The sequence below is a fragment of the Denticeps clupeoides genome, chromosome 1 (genome assembly GCF_900700375.1).
Source record: "Denticeps clupeoides chromosome 1, fDenClu1.1, whole genome shotgun sequence".
Classification (NCBI taxonomy): Eukaryota; Metazoa; Chordata; class Actinopteri; order Clupeiformes; family Denticipitidae; genus Denticeps; species Denticeps clupeoides.
This window is the reverse complement of record NC_041707.1, coordinates 24,540,016-24,559,005: the sequence shown is the minus strand read 5'-3', so window position 1 is coordinate 24,559,005 and position 18,990 is coordinate 24,540,016. Positions and strand designations below refer to the sequence as shown.

Below are 18,990 nucleotides of genomic sequence, written 5' to 3'. Positions count from 1 at the left end.
CCAGGAATACATGTGTGTATTGCAGCAAACAGTGCCATTGCCAGATTGAGGAGGCTGATGATCAATAGAGGGCACGGAAACCTACCCCACAAATCTGTGCCAAATCAGTTCCAATAAATCTGCATTGAGCCAAATCCAGCAGCAAGTGGATAAATGAAGTGGCCAATTATAAAGGGATTGCCATGGCGTGCAAGAGTAAGAGAGTATGTTTTCCATAGAAATGTTGTCACATTTATGGGCTGGAAAATGTCTGCCCAGTGACCTCATGCATTCTTGCCTTTATGATTCCCATGATGCACTGTGAGTTTCTAAGATGCCCAGTGGACTGAGTGCACTGAGGGATCGAGTCTGCCATTTTGGTCCAGACTTAGATGAAATTATACATCTTAGCATCAACAGTATTATTTAAGGTCATCATGGAGCATTTCTTCAAAAGTAGCAGCTATTTAACATGCTTAGTTCTGAGGTGGTAGTAGCCTATGAATCATAAGACCCAGGTTCAAACACCACTTACTACCATTGTGTTAACCCTGAGTGCCTACTGATTGTAAGTCGCTCTGGATAAGGGCATCTGATAAATGTTGTAAATGTGACATTAAATATCAGTTGAAGCCAGAATGCAAATCAATTTTTTTTACTCTCTACTGGAAAGCCCCTCATTCTTGCCCAGTGCAAAAAATGAGGAAACATTTCAGTCTTGAATCTATGACAAGGCACACGTTCATTTTGTTTGCCAGTGTGAGATTTGGCACTTGAGCACACCCTGAATTTTGAAATGGCCATTAAAAATAGGCCCCTGCGACTGGAGGTGTTTGAGGCCCAGTACTTTATGAGGAATTGTGGTGAGGCTTTTGCAGGCTGTTTGTGTGAGCTGGCAAAAGGGGCTGAATTGTTGTGGTGTTGGGACTTTTAAGCAGCCATGTTAACCTTTAGCGTGGAAACAAGGTCAGGATCTTAGGCAGGGTGGAAGATCAAAGACCTTTTTAAAGTGTACAAGGCTTTGTGTTCTCACTGAGTTCAGAAATTCACTTTCACTAGTTTGCCCATCAGAAAGTTTGAATTAAATCACTGATAAGCCTTCTTGTATGTAGTCCTGAGATGCTTTTAGCTGGAATCATGTTTGTGAGGTATACTGATACCCAACTTCTCTGTATTACAAGCTAAGAGAAGTAGAATGCTTGCATGCAGTCTATTAAATTTTTTAATCTACTTGTCATGTCTTTTGCTTTATCACACACAAATAAGAATGGACTGGATAGGTGAATTCTACACCTGTTTTGTCTTTGCCAGGTGATGCCCTGAAACAATATAAAGTTCTGTTTTAATGACATTTTAAAATAGCCTGTAATACTGCTGACAAAAATTTGAGAAATGTAAAATCTTGTATAAAATCTGAAATCTTGGAATTAATAGTGTCTCGCTGTGGAGCCAAACAATTGAGCAAGATGTGAGAAACCAGTATTGATAGATACATGGCTGGCCACAGTAGAAACCAGTTGGCTGTAGCGATATTTAGGTTTTTCCACAGGATGGCCGGGGCCAATCTCACAAAAAAAAAAATTGGACATGCCCAGCATTTGCAGTTTTTCCAGCCCAAACATATTTCAATTTAAAAAAAAACACAAACGTTTTGCACACAGCTGAACATTTAGAGTTCCAAAACCATGATCAGCAGTAATTATAAGGTCAAACAGTGATATTTTAGTATGTGCTATTCATGGCTAGGAATGAAGCACTATTTAAGTGTGCTTCTTTATTTTAGATTTTTTATAAATTGGCAATTAGCTATTGGCCACCATCTTGAGGTTCACTAACATACTGACATTTAAGGACCACCTACTCTGAATCCATCAGAGCTGAAACCAAACACACAGAAACCTCAGTGGAATATTGCTTGGGCAGAATATGAATGTTGGGCTCTACATTCAACTTAAGAAACAGTCCGTTTTTTTAAAACTACTGGTTAGAAAACTAGAACCTCAACAGTCTCAACAATCGTCAGACTAAAGTCATGCATCTATTGCATGGTGAACATAACATATACACACCATGCAATATGCAGCATTGCTAAACTACGTCCAACCATGATGCCATGTAAGGATACCAACCATTGTTTGTTTGCCTGTTTGAACTTTACAGTATTTACAGTATTTATCAGATGCCCTTATCCAGAGCGACTTACAATCAGTATTTACAGGGACAGTCCCCCCCGGAGCAATTTAGGGTTAAGTGTCTTGCTCAGGGACACAATGGTAGTAAGTGGGGTTTGAACCTGGGTCTTCTGGTTCATAGGCGAGTGTGTTACCCACTAGGCTACTACCACCCTGCACTTGAACTTACATTTTAAGATGAAATATAAAATAAAAAAATACAATATACAAAAAAATGTAAGGTTATAATGGTGATATTATTGTATACTCCTTACATTTACAGCATTTGGCAGATGCTCTCATCCAGTGCCTGTACTCTTTGATACAATGAATAAGTGATGGTCAGTTGCAGTCAGATGTTAACATACACTCATCATAGCCATGAATGTAATGGTAATTTTAGTCTCTCAGTAATTTCTTTGAAATATTTTTTTCCTGGTATGGAATAATTATACAGCCTGTATCTTGGAATCATTAAAAATCACCATATTTCCATGACATTCATACTCATGATGAGTGTATTTGAACTTCTGACTGCAAATGTATTGCTGATTTATGTGGGAAAAAAATACTATTTAACTATATTTATTATTTAACTTCATGTTGTGTTCTTTAGGCTTTCTGGAGTAAGTGAGTCTGGATCCTGAATGAGTGAGAGTGAGTGAAGTGTTTTATGTATTTTGTGGTCTTAGTAAGTTATTTAAAGACCATGCTTGAAGACTTCTGATTAGGCCTAAGCATATGGAAGTTTTTAATAATTATAGCTTCCTGGTCTTACACTCTTGTAATCTTCTCTTAAATTGCACTGTGCATCTAATGATTGTTCTGTTAAATGTTGGAGCATCTCTCCAGAAAAACAATATATTTCAAACTCTCTGTTGACTTCATTAGCTGACAATATACTTTCTTGAATGTTGAATCTCCACTAAGACATTACAACAACAACACAACAACATTTATTTCTTATATAGCCCAAAATCACATACAGTATGTCTCAATGGACTTTGACAAGCCATGCAGTTGACACCCCCCACACTTGACCATTCTGCACACAAGGAAAAACTCCAAAGAAAAAAAAACTCTTGGAGAGAGAAAAAAAAAAAGAAAGGAAGAAACCTTGGGAAGAAGTGATACAGAGAGGGACCCCCTTCCAAGGTAGAGTGAGCCTGCAAATTGTGTCAGTGCAGGGCTAGTGATGATTTGTACAATATAATAATAAGTCCTACAGTTGTAGGGTTGGAGAAGTCCAGAATGTAGTCCAGTGTCATGGTCTAGATTACGTGTCCATAATGATGCTACTGGTCCACTTGAAGATCCCTGAAGCTGTAGTTGTAATGGTGGTGGTGGTGGCTGTTGTGACCCTCTGGTTCATTTCATGCTATGTCCTCGTTTAGCAGTTGTCAGGAACCAGGATTTATCTGCTTGTCTCTTCACTGGGGTCTGCCAGTAGTCTGGGCGCCTGATTCCGTGTCTCGGAGAAAACAAACAGAAGCAGCGGCAGACGGTGGCACTGTACGACCGATACTGAAATATGTGGTTATAGTGGTATATTGGTGGTACAGTGGCTCGGTACCCTAACTAGGACAGCCTAACTAGGGTGAATTTAACTTTGTCTGTGTCTGTGTCTAACAGGGGGTCTTGACTTTATAAACTTTATAAACTTGACTTTATAATTGACACTGTGTCAAAGTGAAGTGAAATGAGTGTCTAGGACTTTAACAAAAAGCCAAAGAAGGTTTTGAGATTGGAATTAGCCATCCCTTTTTCTCATTCAGCTTGACCAGATCAGTCTGTCATAATGGAAGCTCCAGAACTGATTGACAGTATGACAGACCTGGAAATCCAATCTCCCGTGGTGTCTGTCTTCCCGTTCCTCACTGAGCCTTTCTCTGTCATTAACCTGGAGCATCACCATCAATGAATCAGCCTCTGTCTAGATGTGTAGACAGTGTGTGTGTGTGTGTGTCTGTGTATGTGTATGTGTATGCACATGCCTCAGCGTTGTGCTCCAGCATCACACCAAATGTGCTGAGTGAGTGTTACAGAGCTGGACTCTAACCACCTCCAGCTGCATACAATAAGAGAGAAAAGGAGTTTGAAAGAGAGAGAGAAAGTGAGAGAGCATGCGACACGTTGTCGGCAGGAAAGAGCATTGGCTGGATGAACCACAGCCAGGGGGTGACAGGGGAGGCAGCCCTTGCAGCAGTGACCTTTCCTATTCTGCCAAAAGTATGAAAGAAACACAGTCAGGGAGTTTCCTCAGTTTCTTTGGATTCTGAAACATGCATATTTTGCAGATCAATGTTTCAAATTTTTTCTGACATTCAAATCTTGCAAGGGTTTTAACAAACAAATTTGTTGATTTTCCAGACAGACCAAGAGATGTGCAATGTCTCCCATTTCCTGACATGCTCCCTTAGTGACCTTTCCCTTTCTAAAAGGCTTTTGTTTCTCTCCTCATGTTTCCCTAGTCATTAGTGCTTTCTTCAAATTCTGGCGATGATGAGGGGTCATTCGCCATCGTCTCTGACCTGAACTGTGAGCGATTATTCTATTACGGCACTCCTCGTTTTACCTTCAAATGACCTGTTGAGAGGTCAGTAGGGCACTGAACAATACTTTGATAGACCAACACTCCATGTCGGTCCTGCTTTCATCCAAATGCCTCGAAAAGCTTTTCATACTCAAACAGATCCCATTTCTTTAAGCTCATGCATTCAGCTACATAACCCATCCTAAGTATGCATAATCTAATTTATCATGTGGCCAGCATAAAAAAGTTAAATCAAATTTAACTGTGTGGTCATTTCGTTATGAAGGTTTTTACTGATTTGGTCATAACTTCCATTTGCTTTGTAAATTGTAACACATCCGTGATATTGTTGTATCCTGTTTTTCCTCAGGGCCAGAGAAGGAATTATTTATGTGCCAGCTCTCTGGCAGCCTGGAGGGCCTTCCGTGCAGAGGGGCGGAAGGAGGGAGCATTTGGTAGCTGTGTGTGTCTTGGTTGTAGTTCAGGAGTTAACATGTCCGTTTGGGACCCCTGGAATTCAAAACAGCCTCCCTCCCAATTGCATGATGTCATGATGAATTCCCGTTCACCTTCTCCTGGTCTGGCTTCCAAGGCACGCTGCCTGCTTTCAAACCTGGCTTGCGTTCACTTTATGCAGCGTGCTGGGAATTTTCTCTCTCCCTAGTTTTACTCATTCTCCACTTCTGAAATAAATCACCAACATGGCTTCATTTTTATGTACACCAAATTTCATCTGCACTGCCTGTCATTCAAACATCCCCAGAGAAGTGGCTGAGGGCCCCTCACTCGCCTGTTTGGCTTGGCAGGCCGGCCAGTCTGGATATGTTGTGGATATAATGGTCTTGCCATGCCATGCGCATCTCCTATTCTTTCCCGCTGAAATAAGATCATAAAATTTTGATCCTCTGTGAGTCCACAATTCAAAATTCTTGGGGAGCCTTGTTGCCTCTAATCAAGGGTAGAGATTAGATAAGCGCAAGTGACACAGGAATTTCGCATATGTTACTGAAGTCAAAGCACCTCATTTATGTAATCTCTCTTGTGCTGCAGAGTAATCGGCCTTTTGCTGCCGTGTCATTTATTGCTGGGCCTTCAAAGCAAAAAGGAATCCAAGGCTTGTGGTCGGGCTTATGTGAAAAAGACAACATAAAGGGAAGACCTCTGAAGAGAGTCCATAGAGTCTAAATATTAAGCACGCTCAGTTTAACAGCCATTGCTTTTATGAGGTATTAGCGTGGAGCTCACAGAGGCGTAAGGATTTATGTAGGGAGGCACAAGGGTCATATCTGTTTGCTTTTTCTCAAAACAAAAAAATGTATGATTGGGTTTTTTTAATGGCCGAGTAGCTGTCTAAGTTTATCCTCAAGAGTTTCACATGACAGATGAAGTGAACAGTAAATCTGGGTGTAATTGTGTTTTTCTCAGCCTGCTCTCACCTCATTTTCCTCCCTCTGCCACAGATCCTGTGAGGGACAGAATATCAAATACCGGACCTGCAGTAATTTGGTAAGCACAAGATTTTGAGCTTTACTGCATGTGGAGGACTGAAGCTCATAAAGTGTAAGGAATATATTTTCCTTACTCAAAATAGATCATATTGCTATTCATGGAGGATGTTGGTGATGGTATTACTAATATCACATGATCGTATATGCTTTTTTCAGGATTGCCCCCCTGATTCTGGAGACTTCCGTGCTCAGCAATGCTCAGCCCATGCTGATGTTCACTACCAGGGCCAGTACTATGAATGGCTACCAGTGGACAATGATCCTGAAAACCCCTGTGCTCTAAAATGCAAGGCCAAGGGCACAGGCCTTGTAGTAGAGCTGGCACCAAAGGTACTGGATGGGACTCGCTGCTATACAGAGTCCTTGGATATGTGCATCAGTGGAGCCTGCCAGGTACAACTAATGCTGCATTCCCCTTCCTTTTGTGTTAACTATGGGAACTATGTAATCTTATGATCCTGATTTAAAGGTGTGTGAGTTTGGTTAGGCAGACTTCAAAACACTGATTAAACAAAGGAAAATGCAGAGCAGTTGTTAGTACTAGGAATAAAGCTACTGTTTACGATGGCAGATTGTTGGCTGTGACCTTCAACTTGGGAGCACAGCAAAGGAAGACAACTGTGGCATCTGCAATGGCGATGGCACATCCTGCAGGCTTGTTCGGGGACACTTCAAAACCCAGCATTCAACAGGAAAGAGTACGAAATTTGAAGCTTTTTTCCAAGACTTTGATTTTTGGATATTCAAGTTCATGTGATTATGCATTTCCTCATTAAAGAATTAGTGCTTTACAATGCATTTGAAGGTTGCAGGAACATAATTATATGTGATCATATTACAGGGAGTGCAGAATTATTAGGCAAGTTGTATTTTTGAGGAATAATTTTATTATTGAACAACCATGTTCTCAATGAACCCAAAAAACTCATTAGTATCAAAGCTGAATGTTTTTGGAAGTAGTTTTTAGTTTGTTTTTATTTTTAGCTATTTTAGGGGGATATCTGTGTGTGCAGGTGACTATTACTGTGCATAATTATTAGGCAACTTAACAAAAAACAAATATATACCAATTTCAATTATTTATTTTTACCAGTGAAACCAATATAACATCTCCACATTCACAAATATACATTTCTGACATTCAAAAACAAATCAGCGACCAATATAGCCACCTTTCTTTGCAAGGACACTCAAAAGCCTGCCATCCATGGATTCTGTCAGTGTTTTGATCTGTTCACCATCAACATTGCATGCAGCAGCAACCACAGCCTTCCAGACACTGTTCAGAGAGGTGTACTGTTTTCCCTCCTTGTAAACCTCACATTTGATGGACCACAGGTTCTCAATGGGGTTCAGATCAGGTGAACAAGGAGGCCATGTCATTAGTTTTTCTTCTTTTATACCCTTTCTTGCCAGCCACGCTGTGGAGTACTTGGACGCGTGTGATGGAGCATTGTCCTGCATGAAAATCATGTTTTTCTTGAAGGATGCAGACTTCTTCCTGTACCAGAAACTGGCAGTAGGACTGAGTTGAGCTTGACTCCATCCTCAACCCGAAAAGGCCCCTCAAGCTCATCTTTGATGATACCAGCCCAAACCAGTACTCCACTTCCACCTTGCTGGTGTCTGAGTCGGACTGGAGCTCTCTTCCCTTTACCAATCCAGCCACGGGCCCATCCATCTGGCCCATCAAGACTCACTCTCATTTCATCAGTCCATAAAACCTTAGAAAAATCAGTCTTGAGATATTTCTTGGCCCAGTCTTGACGCTTCAGCTTGTGTGTCTTGTTCAGTGGTGGTCGTCTTTCAGCCTTTCTTACCTTGGCCATGTTTCTGAGTATTGCACACCTTGTGCTTTTGGGCACTCCAGTGATGTTACAGCTCTGAAATATGGCCAAACTGGTGGCAAGTGGCATCTTGGCAGCTGCACGCTTGACTTCTCAGTTCATGGCCAGTTATTTTGCGCCTTGGTTTTTCCACACGCTTCTTGCGACCCTGTTGACTATTTTGAATGAAACGCTCGATTGTTCGATGATCACGCTTTAGAAGCTTTGCAATTTGAAGAGTGCTGCATCCCTCTGCAAGATATCTCACTATTTTTGACTTTTCTGAGCCTGTCAAGTCCTTCTTTTGACCCATTTTGCCAAAGGAAAGGAAGTTGCCTAATAATTATGCACACCTGATATAGGGTGTTGATATCATTAGACCACACCCCTTCTCATTACAGAGATGCACATCACCTAATATGCTTAATTGGTAGTAGGCTTTCGAGCCTATACAGCTTGGAGTAAGACAACATGCAAGAAGAGGATGTGGACAAAATACTCATTTGCCTAATAATTCTGCACTCCCTGTATATCATGTTATAAATGATTAGAAGATGATTGCATGTTTGTAGTTAACTGCATTTTAATTTAGGCAGATATAGTTAATCAAAGGAATATATGACCCACTTAAATGCACCATGCTGCCAAGTTCTTGTCAGGTGAATTGAGAATTATATACAGAAATGCATCATGATTAAAACACTTTTAAGGCTGGCCGTGTTGGATATCACTACTGGAATATTCTGTTTTATAGTTTTCATTTACGGTTACATACAATGCTGTTATATACAGTTGCCTCTTCCTGGTTTCTTATTTTTGTCACACTTAAGTGATAAATATAACGCACATAAACAAAATTAAATTTTATTTTTCTTGGGTTATCTTTGTCAGACATTTACATTTGTTGGATGATCTGAAACATGTGACAATGTCTCATGTGAAACTGACAGAAACCATTTGCTCTTCTTTCAGCTGAGGACACAGTCATTGTTATCCCCTATGGCAGCCGTCATGTGCGACTGATTTTAAAAGGCCTGGATCACTTGTGTAAGTCTTGGTAGGTCTAGGGGGCTTCTGCTAAAATATGAAGAAGTCTGTCCACTCATTGTATCACTATGTATACAATGCTAAGTGTTGCTTTGACATGGAAGGAAGGAATGGTCAATGGCATGACCTTACATGAAAAAGGTCACAATTGACCAAACAGTAACTGGTTGCATTTTGTTAACTGCACCAAAATTGTTTCACACTTTTATAGGGAAATACCTATTCTTTAAAACAATTCTGTGGCTCAAGGTAATACATCACTTGGGACTGAGCTAATCTATTTTTATTATAGCATTCACTTGTACTTGTCATACTGTGCACATGTGAGATTATCCCACTTAATGATCAAACACATGACTTCTGTTAAGGATCTGTCCATCCTAACACTAGAGACTGAAATGTGTTTTTACTGCTGCTGTTAATATTCAGTAAATGCCCAATGCCAGATTAAAACACAGCCCGTTTTAGCACAGGGCTAATTCATGGTCAAGATGTAAAGAAAAAAATTTGTAGTTTCATAAGTCCATGCACACACTTGACAAATACAATTATCAGCCAGTATGTCTGCGATCTAAGGTTCTGAAAGTAATTGTTGGTAGCAATAACTCCCTGTAGGGGTACCTGTTGTTCTAGCAAGTTGGTGTTGTGTTTCCTTTTGTAGTTTTGGAGACTAAGACACTTCAGGGGATGAAAGGGGAGCTCTCCCTGGATGCCTCCCAGCAGTATCATTTGGAGAACACCACAGTAGAGTATCAGAAGCTCCCCGATAAAGAAGTCCTCAGAATCACTGGACCGCTGGGAGCTGACTTCTCTGTCAAAGTAAGAAACTGTCCGTGGTCAAGCAGGATAAACCTATCCGAATTCCTATTTCTGTGGTACAAGACATTTGCATTTACATTATGCAGAGCATCTTAGTAACTTGCAGAAGTACTTAAATCAGAAATTCATTCTGATACTGGTTCAATAATTCAATTCAGTGATGTAGCATGAAGTATTCATTAAAAATAAGCTACAAATATGAGTGCATGTTACCTAGAAAGCTAGAGAGAGGAACTTTGTCTGATATGGGTTGATAGATGGAAATCCTAGCAGTCTAACTCTCTCTCTCAGTAATCTCCCTCCAAAGGCATTGCATAGCCACATGGCAAGTGATTATAGGATTCAACCTACAGGGTGGGCTTTCCTGATGGAAAAAATGGTGGGCTTTTATTATTTCCATTGTGAAGAAGCCATGTTCCATTTGCTATGCTTTTAATTAATCTCCATGCAACAAAGAACTAAATTCCGTTACAAATGTACCAGGCCTGATGGAAAACGCCTGAAAACAGCTCACCCATATACCCACATACACACACAAACCTAAAGCCCAATCCTAATAGAAATAGATGCTGTAAATGCTTAATTTTCTAATCTAACACCAGGCAGACAGCCAGTTCATATCACAGCTTTTGTAAACACAGAGGAGAGTCGGAAAAGGTATTACAAGTCACATGGTTGTTCTATTATGAGTGAATGTGCAAATATTTGTCAGATTTGGTAAATTAATAGTTAGATGTTTGATCCCTCTGTCCAAATTCATGGCAGGAAATTTGAAAATAAATTTAACAGGTTCTTAACCGGTTCTAAACTCAAATAATTGCTGTTCATTTTAGAATGTCTTCAGCCAAGTACACTCTTTGTACTGCAAGTAAGGCCAGTCACTGTGTCCCTGCATCATACTAAATGATTGCAATGAATTATTACAATGTAGAAACTCTCCAATACTTTGTCACACAACCCATATGGGATCAGCAGTAGATGGAGAGGAAACGTATGTTCGTCAGACCTCTTTTCCAAAATGCATGTTTTCAGACATATGTTTTCAATAGGTTTCTTTATTAACAGATGAAGGGATTGAGGAGCTTTTGTTGTTTTGCCGGGCTCCACACCTGGCTCAGCTGTGCAGCATGGGGAGCTATATCTTACCCTACTATGAAACACTTTGTCACCACCATGGAATGTGACAAGCTTTAGCAGGTTTATTTGAGCAGGACCACACCAAAGCCACTCTCTCACTCTGAGCAAGACTTTAATAGCGGGTTTATGAAGGACCGATTACAGTCTTCAGATGATCTTCTGTGTGAGATCTGTGCACTCTCAACCCTTTATGATCATTACCATTATTATTAGGGCCAATTGGAAAATTTGCACCACACAATATTTTCAATACCAACACCAAAATCACCAAGATCCAAAAAAATGAGACTATATCTGGTCAACCTGTATGATTTAAACTGATGTTGTTGATTCCACATTTTTTTGTTTTAAAATTACTACTTTCTTTTAATCAGTGTTGCTTGCGTTCAAAGGAAGATTTAATGCTATATGAACTATATGAACAATGAACTGAAAAATTATTTGCGGACATACTCTAAGACAATGTCCTTTCACTGCTTAACTAGAGCCACATAGCTGACTTTGAGACGCCACTGGCCAAGTGGACTCAGCAGGACTCTTCACAGCAAAAGACTCTGGACAAACTCTGCTGATTCTGGCCCATTCTCACTCCCCATTGACGTAGGCTGTCAGTAACGGTGGAATGTGTTCTGTAGGTCACTGATAGGTCCAGGAACATTTCAAACATTCTGTATGCTCTGTGTCACTTTAAAATGTTGTGGTTGGTTGTGTTGTTATCCCACTGAGAGCTAGCTGGGTTCAGAATGCATTTGCAGGAAATACTAACTCTTGTAACTCCCTTTGCAACTGAACCATCGTTTCTTTTTTCTTATTTTTTGTTGTTGTTAAAGTGTTTTTTCCTTTACTTTATGGCATATTAGGTCCAGTATTCAAGTGGTGCTGACAGTGTGGTACAGTTCATATTCTACCAGCCCATCATCCATCGTTGGAAGGAAACTGATTTCTACCCATGCTCAGTCACCTGCGGGGGAGGTCAGATGCTAAATCATATTATAACATATTAGCTATAAAAGCTTGTATCTGCGCATCTGTGTTTTGATTGTGCAATAGCACACTAAAACAATGCCAAATGCCGAGCATTTTCTTAACTGTAACAGGATATCAGCTTACTTCTGCTGAATGCTTTGATCTGAGGACTTATCGTGTGGTGGTGGACCAGTACTGTCACTATTATCCAGAGAACATCAAACCCAAACCAAAGCTTCAGGAGTGTAATATGGACCCTTGTCCCGCAAGGTAAGGTTTTTCAGTCACAAAGCAACTGATATTTGAATTAAAGCATGTTTTCATAGTTCTGTGGTTGGATCATCATACTGTACTCTACTTTCATCTGTCTGGATAGGTTATGTGCATATTTAAGTGTAGATCTTCATTTAACCCCATAAAGGGTTGGATAATAGGCATTTATAAAAGGTGACAAGAAGATTATTTATTTTGAGCTCACTGAATTTTTATTTTTTATTTTTAATTTTTTGCTTTAGTGATGGCTACAAACAGATCATGCCATATGACCTCTACCATCCCTTACCACGGTATGTAACAAGAATATCATGTGCCTTAAGACTGTATATTGCAGTCTGGCTCAGGTCTGTCATAAACTGTTGTTCCTCTCCATCTTTCCAGTACACCTGAGACTACCATTACAGGGTTTCCAGATGTCAAAAGGTCTAATTCTGTCCAGGCCAGACCAGCTCAGTCTGGAAAGACATCAGTAGCACATGGGGGGCAAAAGTGTTCCCCTTTCGATATCCAATGGTGATGCACAGGGAAGCTTCTGGAACTATAATGTTGAAACAGACTTTTTATAGCATTGTTTGGCAACATTTCAGGGTATTTACGGAGTTTCCAATATAACTCACTGTGCTGCGAATGGTGCATTTTAGTTCAGGAAAATCCATAGGGGGTTGTTTGCAGTGCTGTCTATGTCTATGATGAACTGATTTCTAACTCTAGACAAACTTCACAGAACTGTTCACTGTATACTTCAGTGTAGTGGGTGGGCAATCTAATGATCTTGTGCCATGGACAATCTAAATTTTCCATTTGATCTGCTTTTCAGAGGAACCACACAGAATATGTCATTAAATAAATAAAGTGCTGTCAGGACCGTGTTGGAAGCACGGAAGATACCAATGTAAAGCAAACAAATGGGATTTATTAACAGTCAGGAACACTCAGCATGGCAGGTAGGCACTTACTTCCCACAATTTACAGTTCGTTTGGGATTACGGTCTCTCTATGTGAACTTCATATTTTCATTGGTATCACAAAAATTCAATTCAACAAAAGCTTTGGAGATTATGCTAGTTTGATCTGGAAATCCCTTTTATCCTCATGCCATTTTGCTGGTTCAAGAGTAATGGTTAACTCCCAGAACCACAAACAGAAAAAACTGAACTGTTTGTTTCCTACAATTGTACATACAGATACAGTTTTTTTTATTCAAATAGTGTGTCAGGTCCTGCCCCAAAAGATTGTCTGAACAGATTGCCCACCCCTACTTCATTCTACATGAACTACCATGGAACATGGCTTTACACTTGTTACTGGTGTGATTACTCTACCTTCAGGTGGGAAAGCAGTCCATGGACAGCCTGCTCCACCTCATGTGATGGGGGAGTTCAAAGCCGTTCGGTTTCTTGTGTGGAAGAGGACATGCAGGGGACCATTACCCCCACAGAGGAATGGAAGTGCCTTTATGCTCCCAAAACACCAATTTTACAGCCCTGCAACAACTTTGACTGTCCAACATGGCTGGCGCAGGAATGGTCACAAGTATTCTATTCTTTTCTACACTATTCTAAATGATACAGTGAAAGCAGGTAATATTGTGAATTGCACTAACATGGATCTGGTTTCCAGTGGAACAGTGAAATTGCAGTGAAACAGTGTTGGGTTAACTTACTTCAGACACAAAAGACTCTGGGGTAAAAAAAAAAATTAAAAAAAAGCATGATGAGAAAGATCAACTGAATGACATGCTAAACACTCCTTCTGGATTAACTTTCCTTGAACTCCCATTAAGCGCAATTAATACAAGTACAACTGAACTATTTGCAATATGTCATGTGCATGACCTGCAATCATAATGTAATGTACCTGAAGAAAGGTACATTCCAACCACCATGCCTAGGATCTTTGTAATTTTTTTTTAGAATATAAGGCCTGTATACCAAAGGGGTTCTTTCGTTGACTTGGGTTCAGTCCAAGACAAAAATACAAGTAGTGAATTAGAGAAACCTGCATGCCATGGCAAAGACCTGAACCCTTAATTGCTGGCCCCTGAGATTACATTTTTCCTGTGAAATATCCCAAAACCGCACTATGTCTCAAGGTTATGGAGAAACATCACAGGGGTGTGCAGACCTTGACAGAAAACGTCTGAACTATGGTGTGCTGAGTTGTTTTTTCCCCCCACTGTTAGCACTTGACCCTGCAATCATGCGTCAGTGAGCAGCTCATTAGTCTTTGTTATCTCTGATCAGCTGCAGTGCTCTCACTGCTAATGATGTGTTAATTAGTTTGGCAGAGGTGAAAAAAACAGCATGATTAATCTGGTTTTGAACGTCTGGACAAAGAATGGCCCCCACATTACAACCGGAGACCAGCCACTCAAATAAAAGTTTGATTTGTAAAAGGCTGCAGTTTTAACAGAGTAGATTTCACATTCTTGTCTGGTATCAGTAAACCAGTCCACAAAATGAGACATTTCCTAGTCTCAGGGCTACTTTCCCCATATCTATTGCGGTCCTAAGCCAATCAAATATCTGTTTAAGATAGCCCTGTGAATTACAATTTCACGCGGAAATGAACTTCCCCCTCGAGTGAGATCATCCAGAGACCAGGGGAACCAGATTTGTGGCCTTCTGAAAAATTCAGAAAACCTAGGACCATGTTTACCTTGCACATTCCTCTTTCTGACCTCAAGTTCAATGCTTTTCTTGGCAGAGGACACTCTTTGAAAAAGCTCTTTGCAGGCAGACAACTTTTCGCATTTGTCGTCTTTTCTGCTCTCAAGCTTGAGGCAGGACACTGTCACAGTTGAAAAGGAACATTTAATACAGTATACAAGTAGCAGGGATTGAGCTCTTTGTCCAAAATGAAAAAGGTTAACAGTGTGTTTCTTATTGGCTGGGTGGATTAAAGTTTCCTGGATTATTAATTATTCAGTTTACCGAAAAGTAAGATACTAGTTGCCATTTTTGTATATACACTATCTCTCCACAGTGCACTGTAACATGTGGGCAAGGGCTGCGCTACAGGGTGGTCCTGTGTGTTGATCATCGAGGTCTCCATGCTGGAGGCTGCAACCCTACTTCCAAGCCCCACATCAAGGAGGACTGTCTGGCTGCTGTCCCTTGCTACAAACCCATGGGTATTTACTTCTGGACTCCTTGACACATGCATTCAATGCATTATTTTAATTTATTATTTTAATTTATTTGCATCTCTTTGTTTAGCAGAGGCACACTTAGCAGAGATACAAAGAAGTAATTCCAGACATTTTCCTCTTTAGGAAAAAGGGTTTAGGATGTTCATTCTCTGTCCATCTGTTACAGAGAAACTCCCAGTTGAGGCCAAGCCACCTTGGTTCAGGCAGGCCCAGGAACTGGAAGCAGAAACAACCATATCAGAGGAACCCACGTGAGTGTTTTTTAACTAAGGGTCAAATCCCATTTATGCCAAACCCCATGAAACCTTTTCTTTTGTTGCCCAGAAGTTGCCTTTGAACTTAGTCCACTTGTAGTTGTTGTCACAGTCCTTTGAAAAACTTGGACATTCAACAAGAAATCCTGGGTCCATCCTGGTTCTAAGCATAAAACAGAAATTTGGCAATAGATTCTTCTCCAGACCTTTCAGATGGATGCTGAAGAAAGAAATGCTCACATGCACCTCTTTCATGTTTGCATGGAAAGTTTGACCTCAGTAAGATGGGTCTTCCATTGCTGTGTGGTTCTGGTTTAAATAGATTGGGGGAAAGGCTGAACTGGATGCGAATGAGTTGGAAGGAGTTGGACAGCGTGGGCAGGTGGCAGCTTAGACTCACTGCGTGTGCAGATTCTCTGCTGAAGTCATCATGGTCTTTCAACTCAGGTGATGATTTAGACAGAGCAGCACGGCGCAGCAACGGCTAATCCAGACATGCAATGTGCAGCACAAAGATTTATAGCATTAAATATCCGCCTCTAATATTTAATGCTGGAAAGGGGGAATGAGTTAGACATTATTTGTCTTTAACACCCAGCCACCCCTTGGTCTTTAGACATCATTTCCACATTTTCCTGCAGGTCACTGCTGGTCAGCAAGGACCTGAATAGAAATGATTTGTCCCTTGTTTAATGTTAAAAGAAATGCATTACTTAAAATTGTATTAATAAAGTATAAAGTTAAAAAAAAGAATAAAGTTAAAAACTATTTGATTCATAAACACCATGTTTAATAAACATACAGTGTTTAGTGTACAGTGTCAGGTACATACATTAGATAAAGCCAAGTGATTGCAGGCATAAATAAGTACATAAATATAAATAAATACTTTTATTTTATATTATTTTAAGTATTAGTATTAGTAATTATTAGTAGTTGTTCTCATTAAATTGTGTTCTAAATGTTAAATGACATTGACTTTAGAGATACTTGAACAAGTTATGGGTTTTTCATTAAAATCACTTTCAACGTACAGATGCTTCCCTGGTGGCAAGAGGGAATCAGGCTACAATGGGGTGTTGGATTAGGATAGAGAGGAGGAAATTAAAACAGTTCCAGCCTCTTTTTTTTTATGTCATTTGATGACTCACAGGCACAACAGATGGGTCTGGCAATGCCATGAATTCAAACCAGACAGAGATATTTTAAATGGACTTTGTCACGCTTCAGAAAAGGCACAAGGCACAAGTGCATGACATTGTGAGATTAAACACCTAAATAACAGGTCAGCATGGACAGATGTTTCACGTGCCTGGACAAAAAGGATGATGTGTATTGGTTGGACCTGGAGGACAAAGATGATGGTTATTTGGAGGTAGCCAAAGAGCAGGATAATCAGGAATTCAGTAAGCCCGACGTTTTGGAATGGCTACCAGCCACTATGAAACCATACCTCAGGGACATGCATTTCTGGGTGATGTCTACAGCAACCAGTACCCTGACTGAATCCTCCGCAGCCAAACCCTACATATAGTACCAGCGCTTTCCAATCCACCACCAACTATGACCAGCCAACCATATCTTTAGGTCCACCAGCTAAAGCATTGGGGGCAGGAGAGCACAGGAAACCATCCTAGGGCACAGTAGAGAGTGAAAGAGTGAGACACAGAAGGGTGAAAGGAGAGGATGTTGAGCCAGAATAAGTGCTGGATCGGGCAACTCTGCTGGTACTGGAAGCATGGAGGAAAGCAGACCTTGTTGGAACCAGAGCAAGTGTGTTGGGGCCAGCATGGCAAACCTGCTGGAGCTGGAAGCTCAGACTAAGAACATGGCAAATCTCCTGGTACTGGAAGAAAGGAGGATGCCAGGCAATGGTGTGAAGAAACCAGGTAGGGAACAGACCTGCTGGAACAGAAGAAACGGTGGAAGATTGGACAAGGCAACTTTGTTGGGACAGGAAGAACGGCAGAGAACAGAGCCAGACAAAGAGGTAAAGAAACCAGTGGTGAGCAGAACCAGATGACGTGGTGTTGGAACTGGTGTAGAAGGATGCGTTGTTGTATAGTTGGTGACAGAGACCATTCGTGGAGTACTGGTTTTCTGTGCGAGGCCACTCCAATTATTCAGTCCTGCCAAATTCAAAACTCCCACTCTTTGGTTCCCTCCAAATCACCCTCATCTTCATACTCTGGATCCAGACAGAGGGTTGTCCATGCCTAGTTGCCCTCCTCATAATTGAAGTCAGGCCAGCCAATCAACCCCTGTTCACTGCTCAAAGAGAGAGCTTCAGTATTCGTCATACTTTCCTACAGGTCCTTGAAACAAGGTGTGTTGCTCATTCTGTCATGCATGAGATGGCACAAGTACATGACATGGTAAGCTGAACATAAACAAGAACAGAAAGCAGGTACGACGGGCTAAATCAGACCTCAAATAATTCGGGTGGACCTGAACTGAGAACTAAAACAGATACAGGCACCACAGACAGTGCCTAGGAAACAAAGCGTGCATGTGTGGTTAATTTGATTAGTAATTTGGAAGTAAACAAATATGTAGCACCATCTGGGGGATGCCAGGATGTTAGTCGTATAATTCCTTCAAACCTCAACTCTTTAGATATCCTCTGACCCTCAGTTCTGATTTGAAAAATATTTAAGTCAAAACAACAGAAAGTTAACCATTCATTAAAGAAGCCATCAACAACACAGCCTATTACAGGCCCAAAATCTCCTGTCCTCTCATGAATGATTACTAAAAATTAGCAGATGTTAGCAGTGTGGTTTTATGAGATTGGTGAGTTTTTACTGCACAAAAAGCACACAATTTACAGGTCAGTTTTATTTCATCTCATGGGAACTCTTTAATGAGAGTGATACCTGTGTGACATTTAAGCATGAGTTCCTTCCTTGGCTATTGAAGGTATAAGATGGATATTGCATGATATTGGATCACTTACACCCCTCTCTGTCTCTCCACCAGGCCCTTCAGTTTAACAAATGAATGTATGACAGTTGTTTTTCAGCCCCGATCATGTTGGCACACAAAAAACAGCTTCAGAGAGACTCTTATACTCCACTTCTCCAGCTGTATATCCCTTACAATCCATTCTCAAAAATGGAGGAAGGAAGCATCAAAGCAATTTATTCAAGAGCACTGGGTCTAATGCAGAGCAGCTGTTAAGTGAACCACAGGGAGGATGGCCTTTCAGAAACACTCCTCTAGTTTATGAACTGAACTGCGAATGACTAAAATGTGTGAGAAAAATACATGGCCAGAAAAGACCCTCTGCTGTAGTGCACCTTTTGAAAGTTATTGCTGAGTAA

General features: G+C 40.7%; 1 protein-coding gene across 10 annotated transcripts in view; it reads left to right on the top strand.

The window, feature by feature from the left end:
• The window catches only part of LOC114791890 (ADAMTS-like protein 1), a 90,258-nt gene that overhangs the window by 52,827 nt on the left and 18,441 nt on the right, over positions 1 to 18,990 (top strand). For 7 of the 10 annotated variants that reach the window (XR_003750062.1, XR_003750066.1, XM_028982432.1 and 4 more), the window contains 11 exons: positions 6,144 to 6,189; positions 6,348 to 6,584; positions 6,763 to 6,889; positions 8,990 to 9,064; positions 9,726 to 9,883; positions 11,881 to 11,992; positions 12,118 to 12,256; positions 12,502 to 12,552; positions 13,591 to 13,795; positions 15,248 to 15,395; positions 15,580 to 15,664. Coding sequence is in view for 7 of the 10 variants with exons in the window: in XM_028982432.1 (XP_028838265.1) it covers positions 6,144 to 6,189; positions 6,348 to 6,584; positions 6,763 to 6,889; positions 8,990 to 9,064; positions 9,726 to 9,883; positions 11,881 to 11,992; positions 12,118 to 12,256; positions 12,502 to 12,552; positions 13,591 to 13,795; positions 15,248 to 15,395; positions 15,580 to 15,664 (1,383 nt within the window). In the remaining 3 variants the exon portion in view is untranslated. Of the gene's footprint in view, positions 1 to 6,143; positions 6,190 to 6,347; positions 6,585 to 6,762; positions 6,890 to 8,989; positions 9,075 to 9,725; positions 9,884 to 11,880; positions 11,993 to 12,117; positions 12,257 to 12,501; positions 12,553 to 13,079; positions 13,207 to 13,590; positions 13,796 to 15,247; positions 15,396 to 15,579; positions 15,669 to 18,990 lie in introns of those variants that run through there. The other 3 variants (XM_028982494.1, XR_003750067.1, XM_028982459.1) reach the window with 3 other exon arrangements.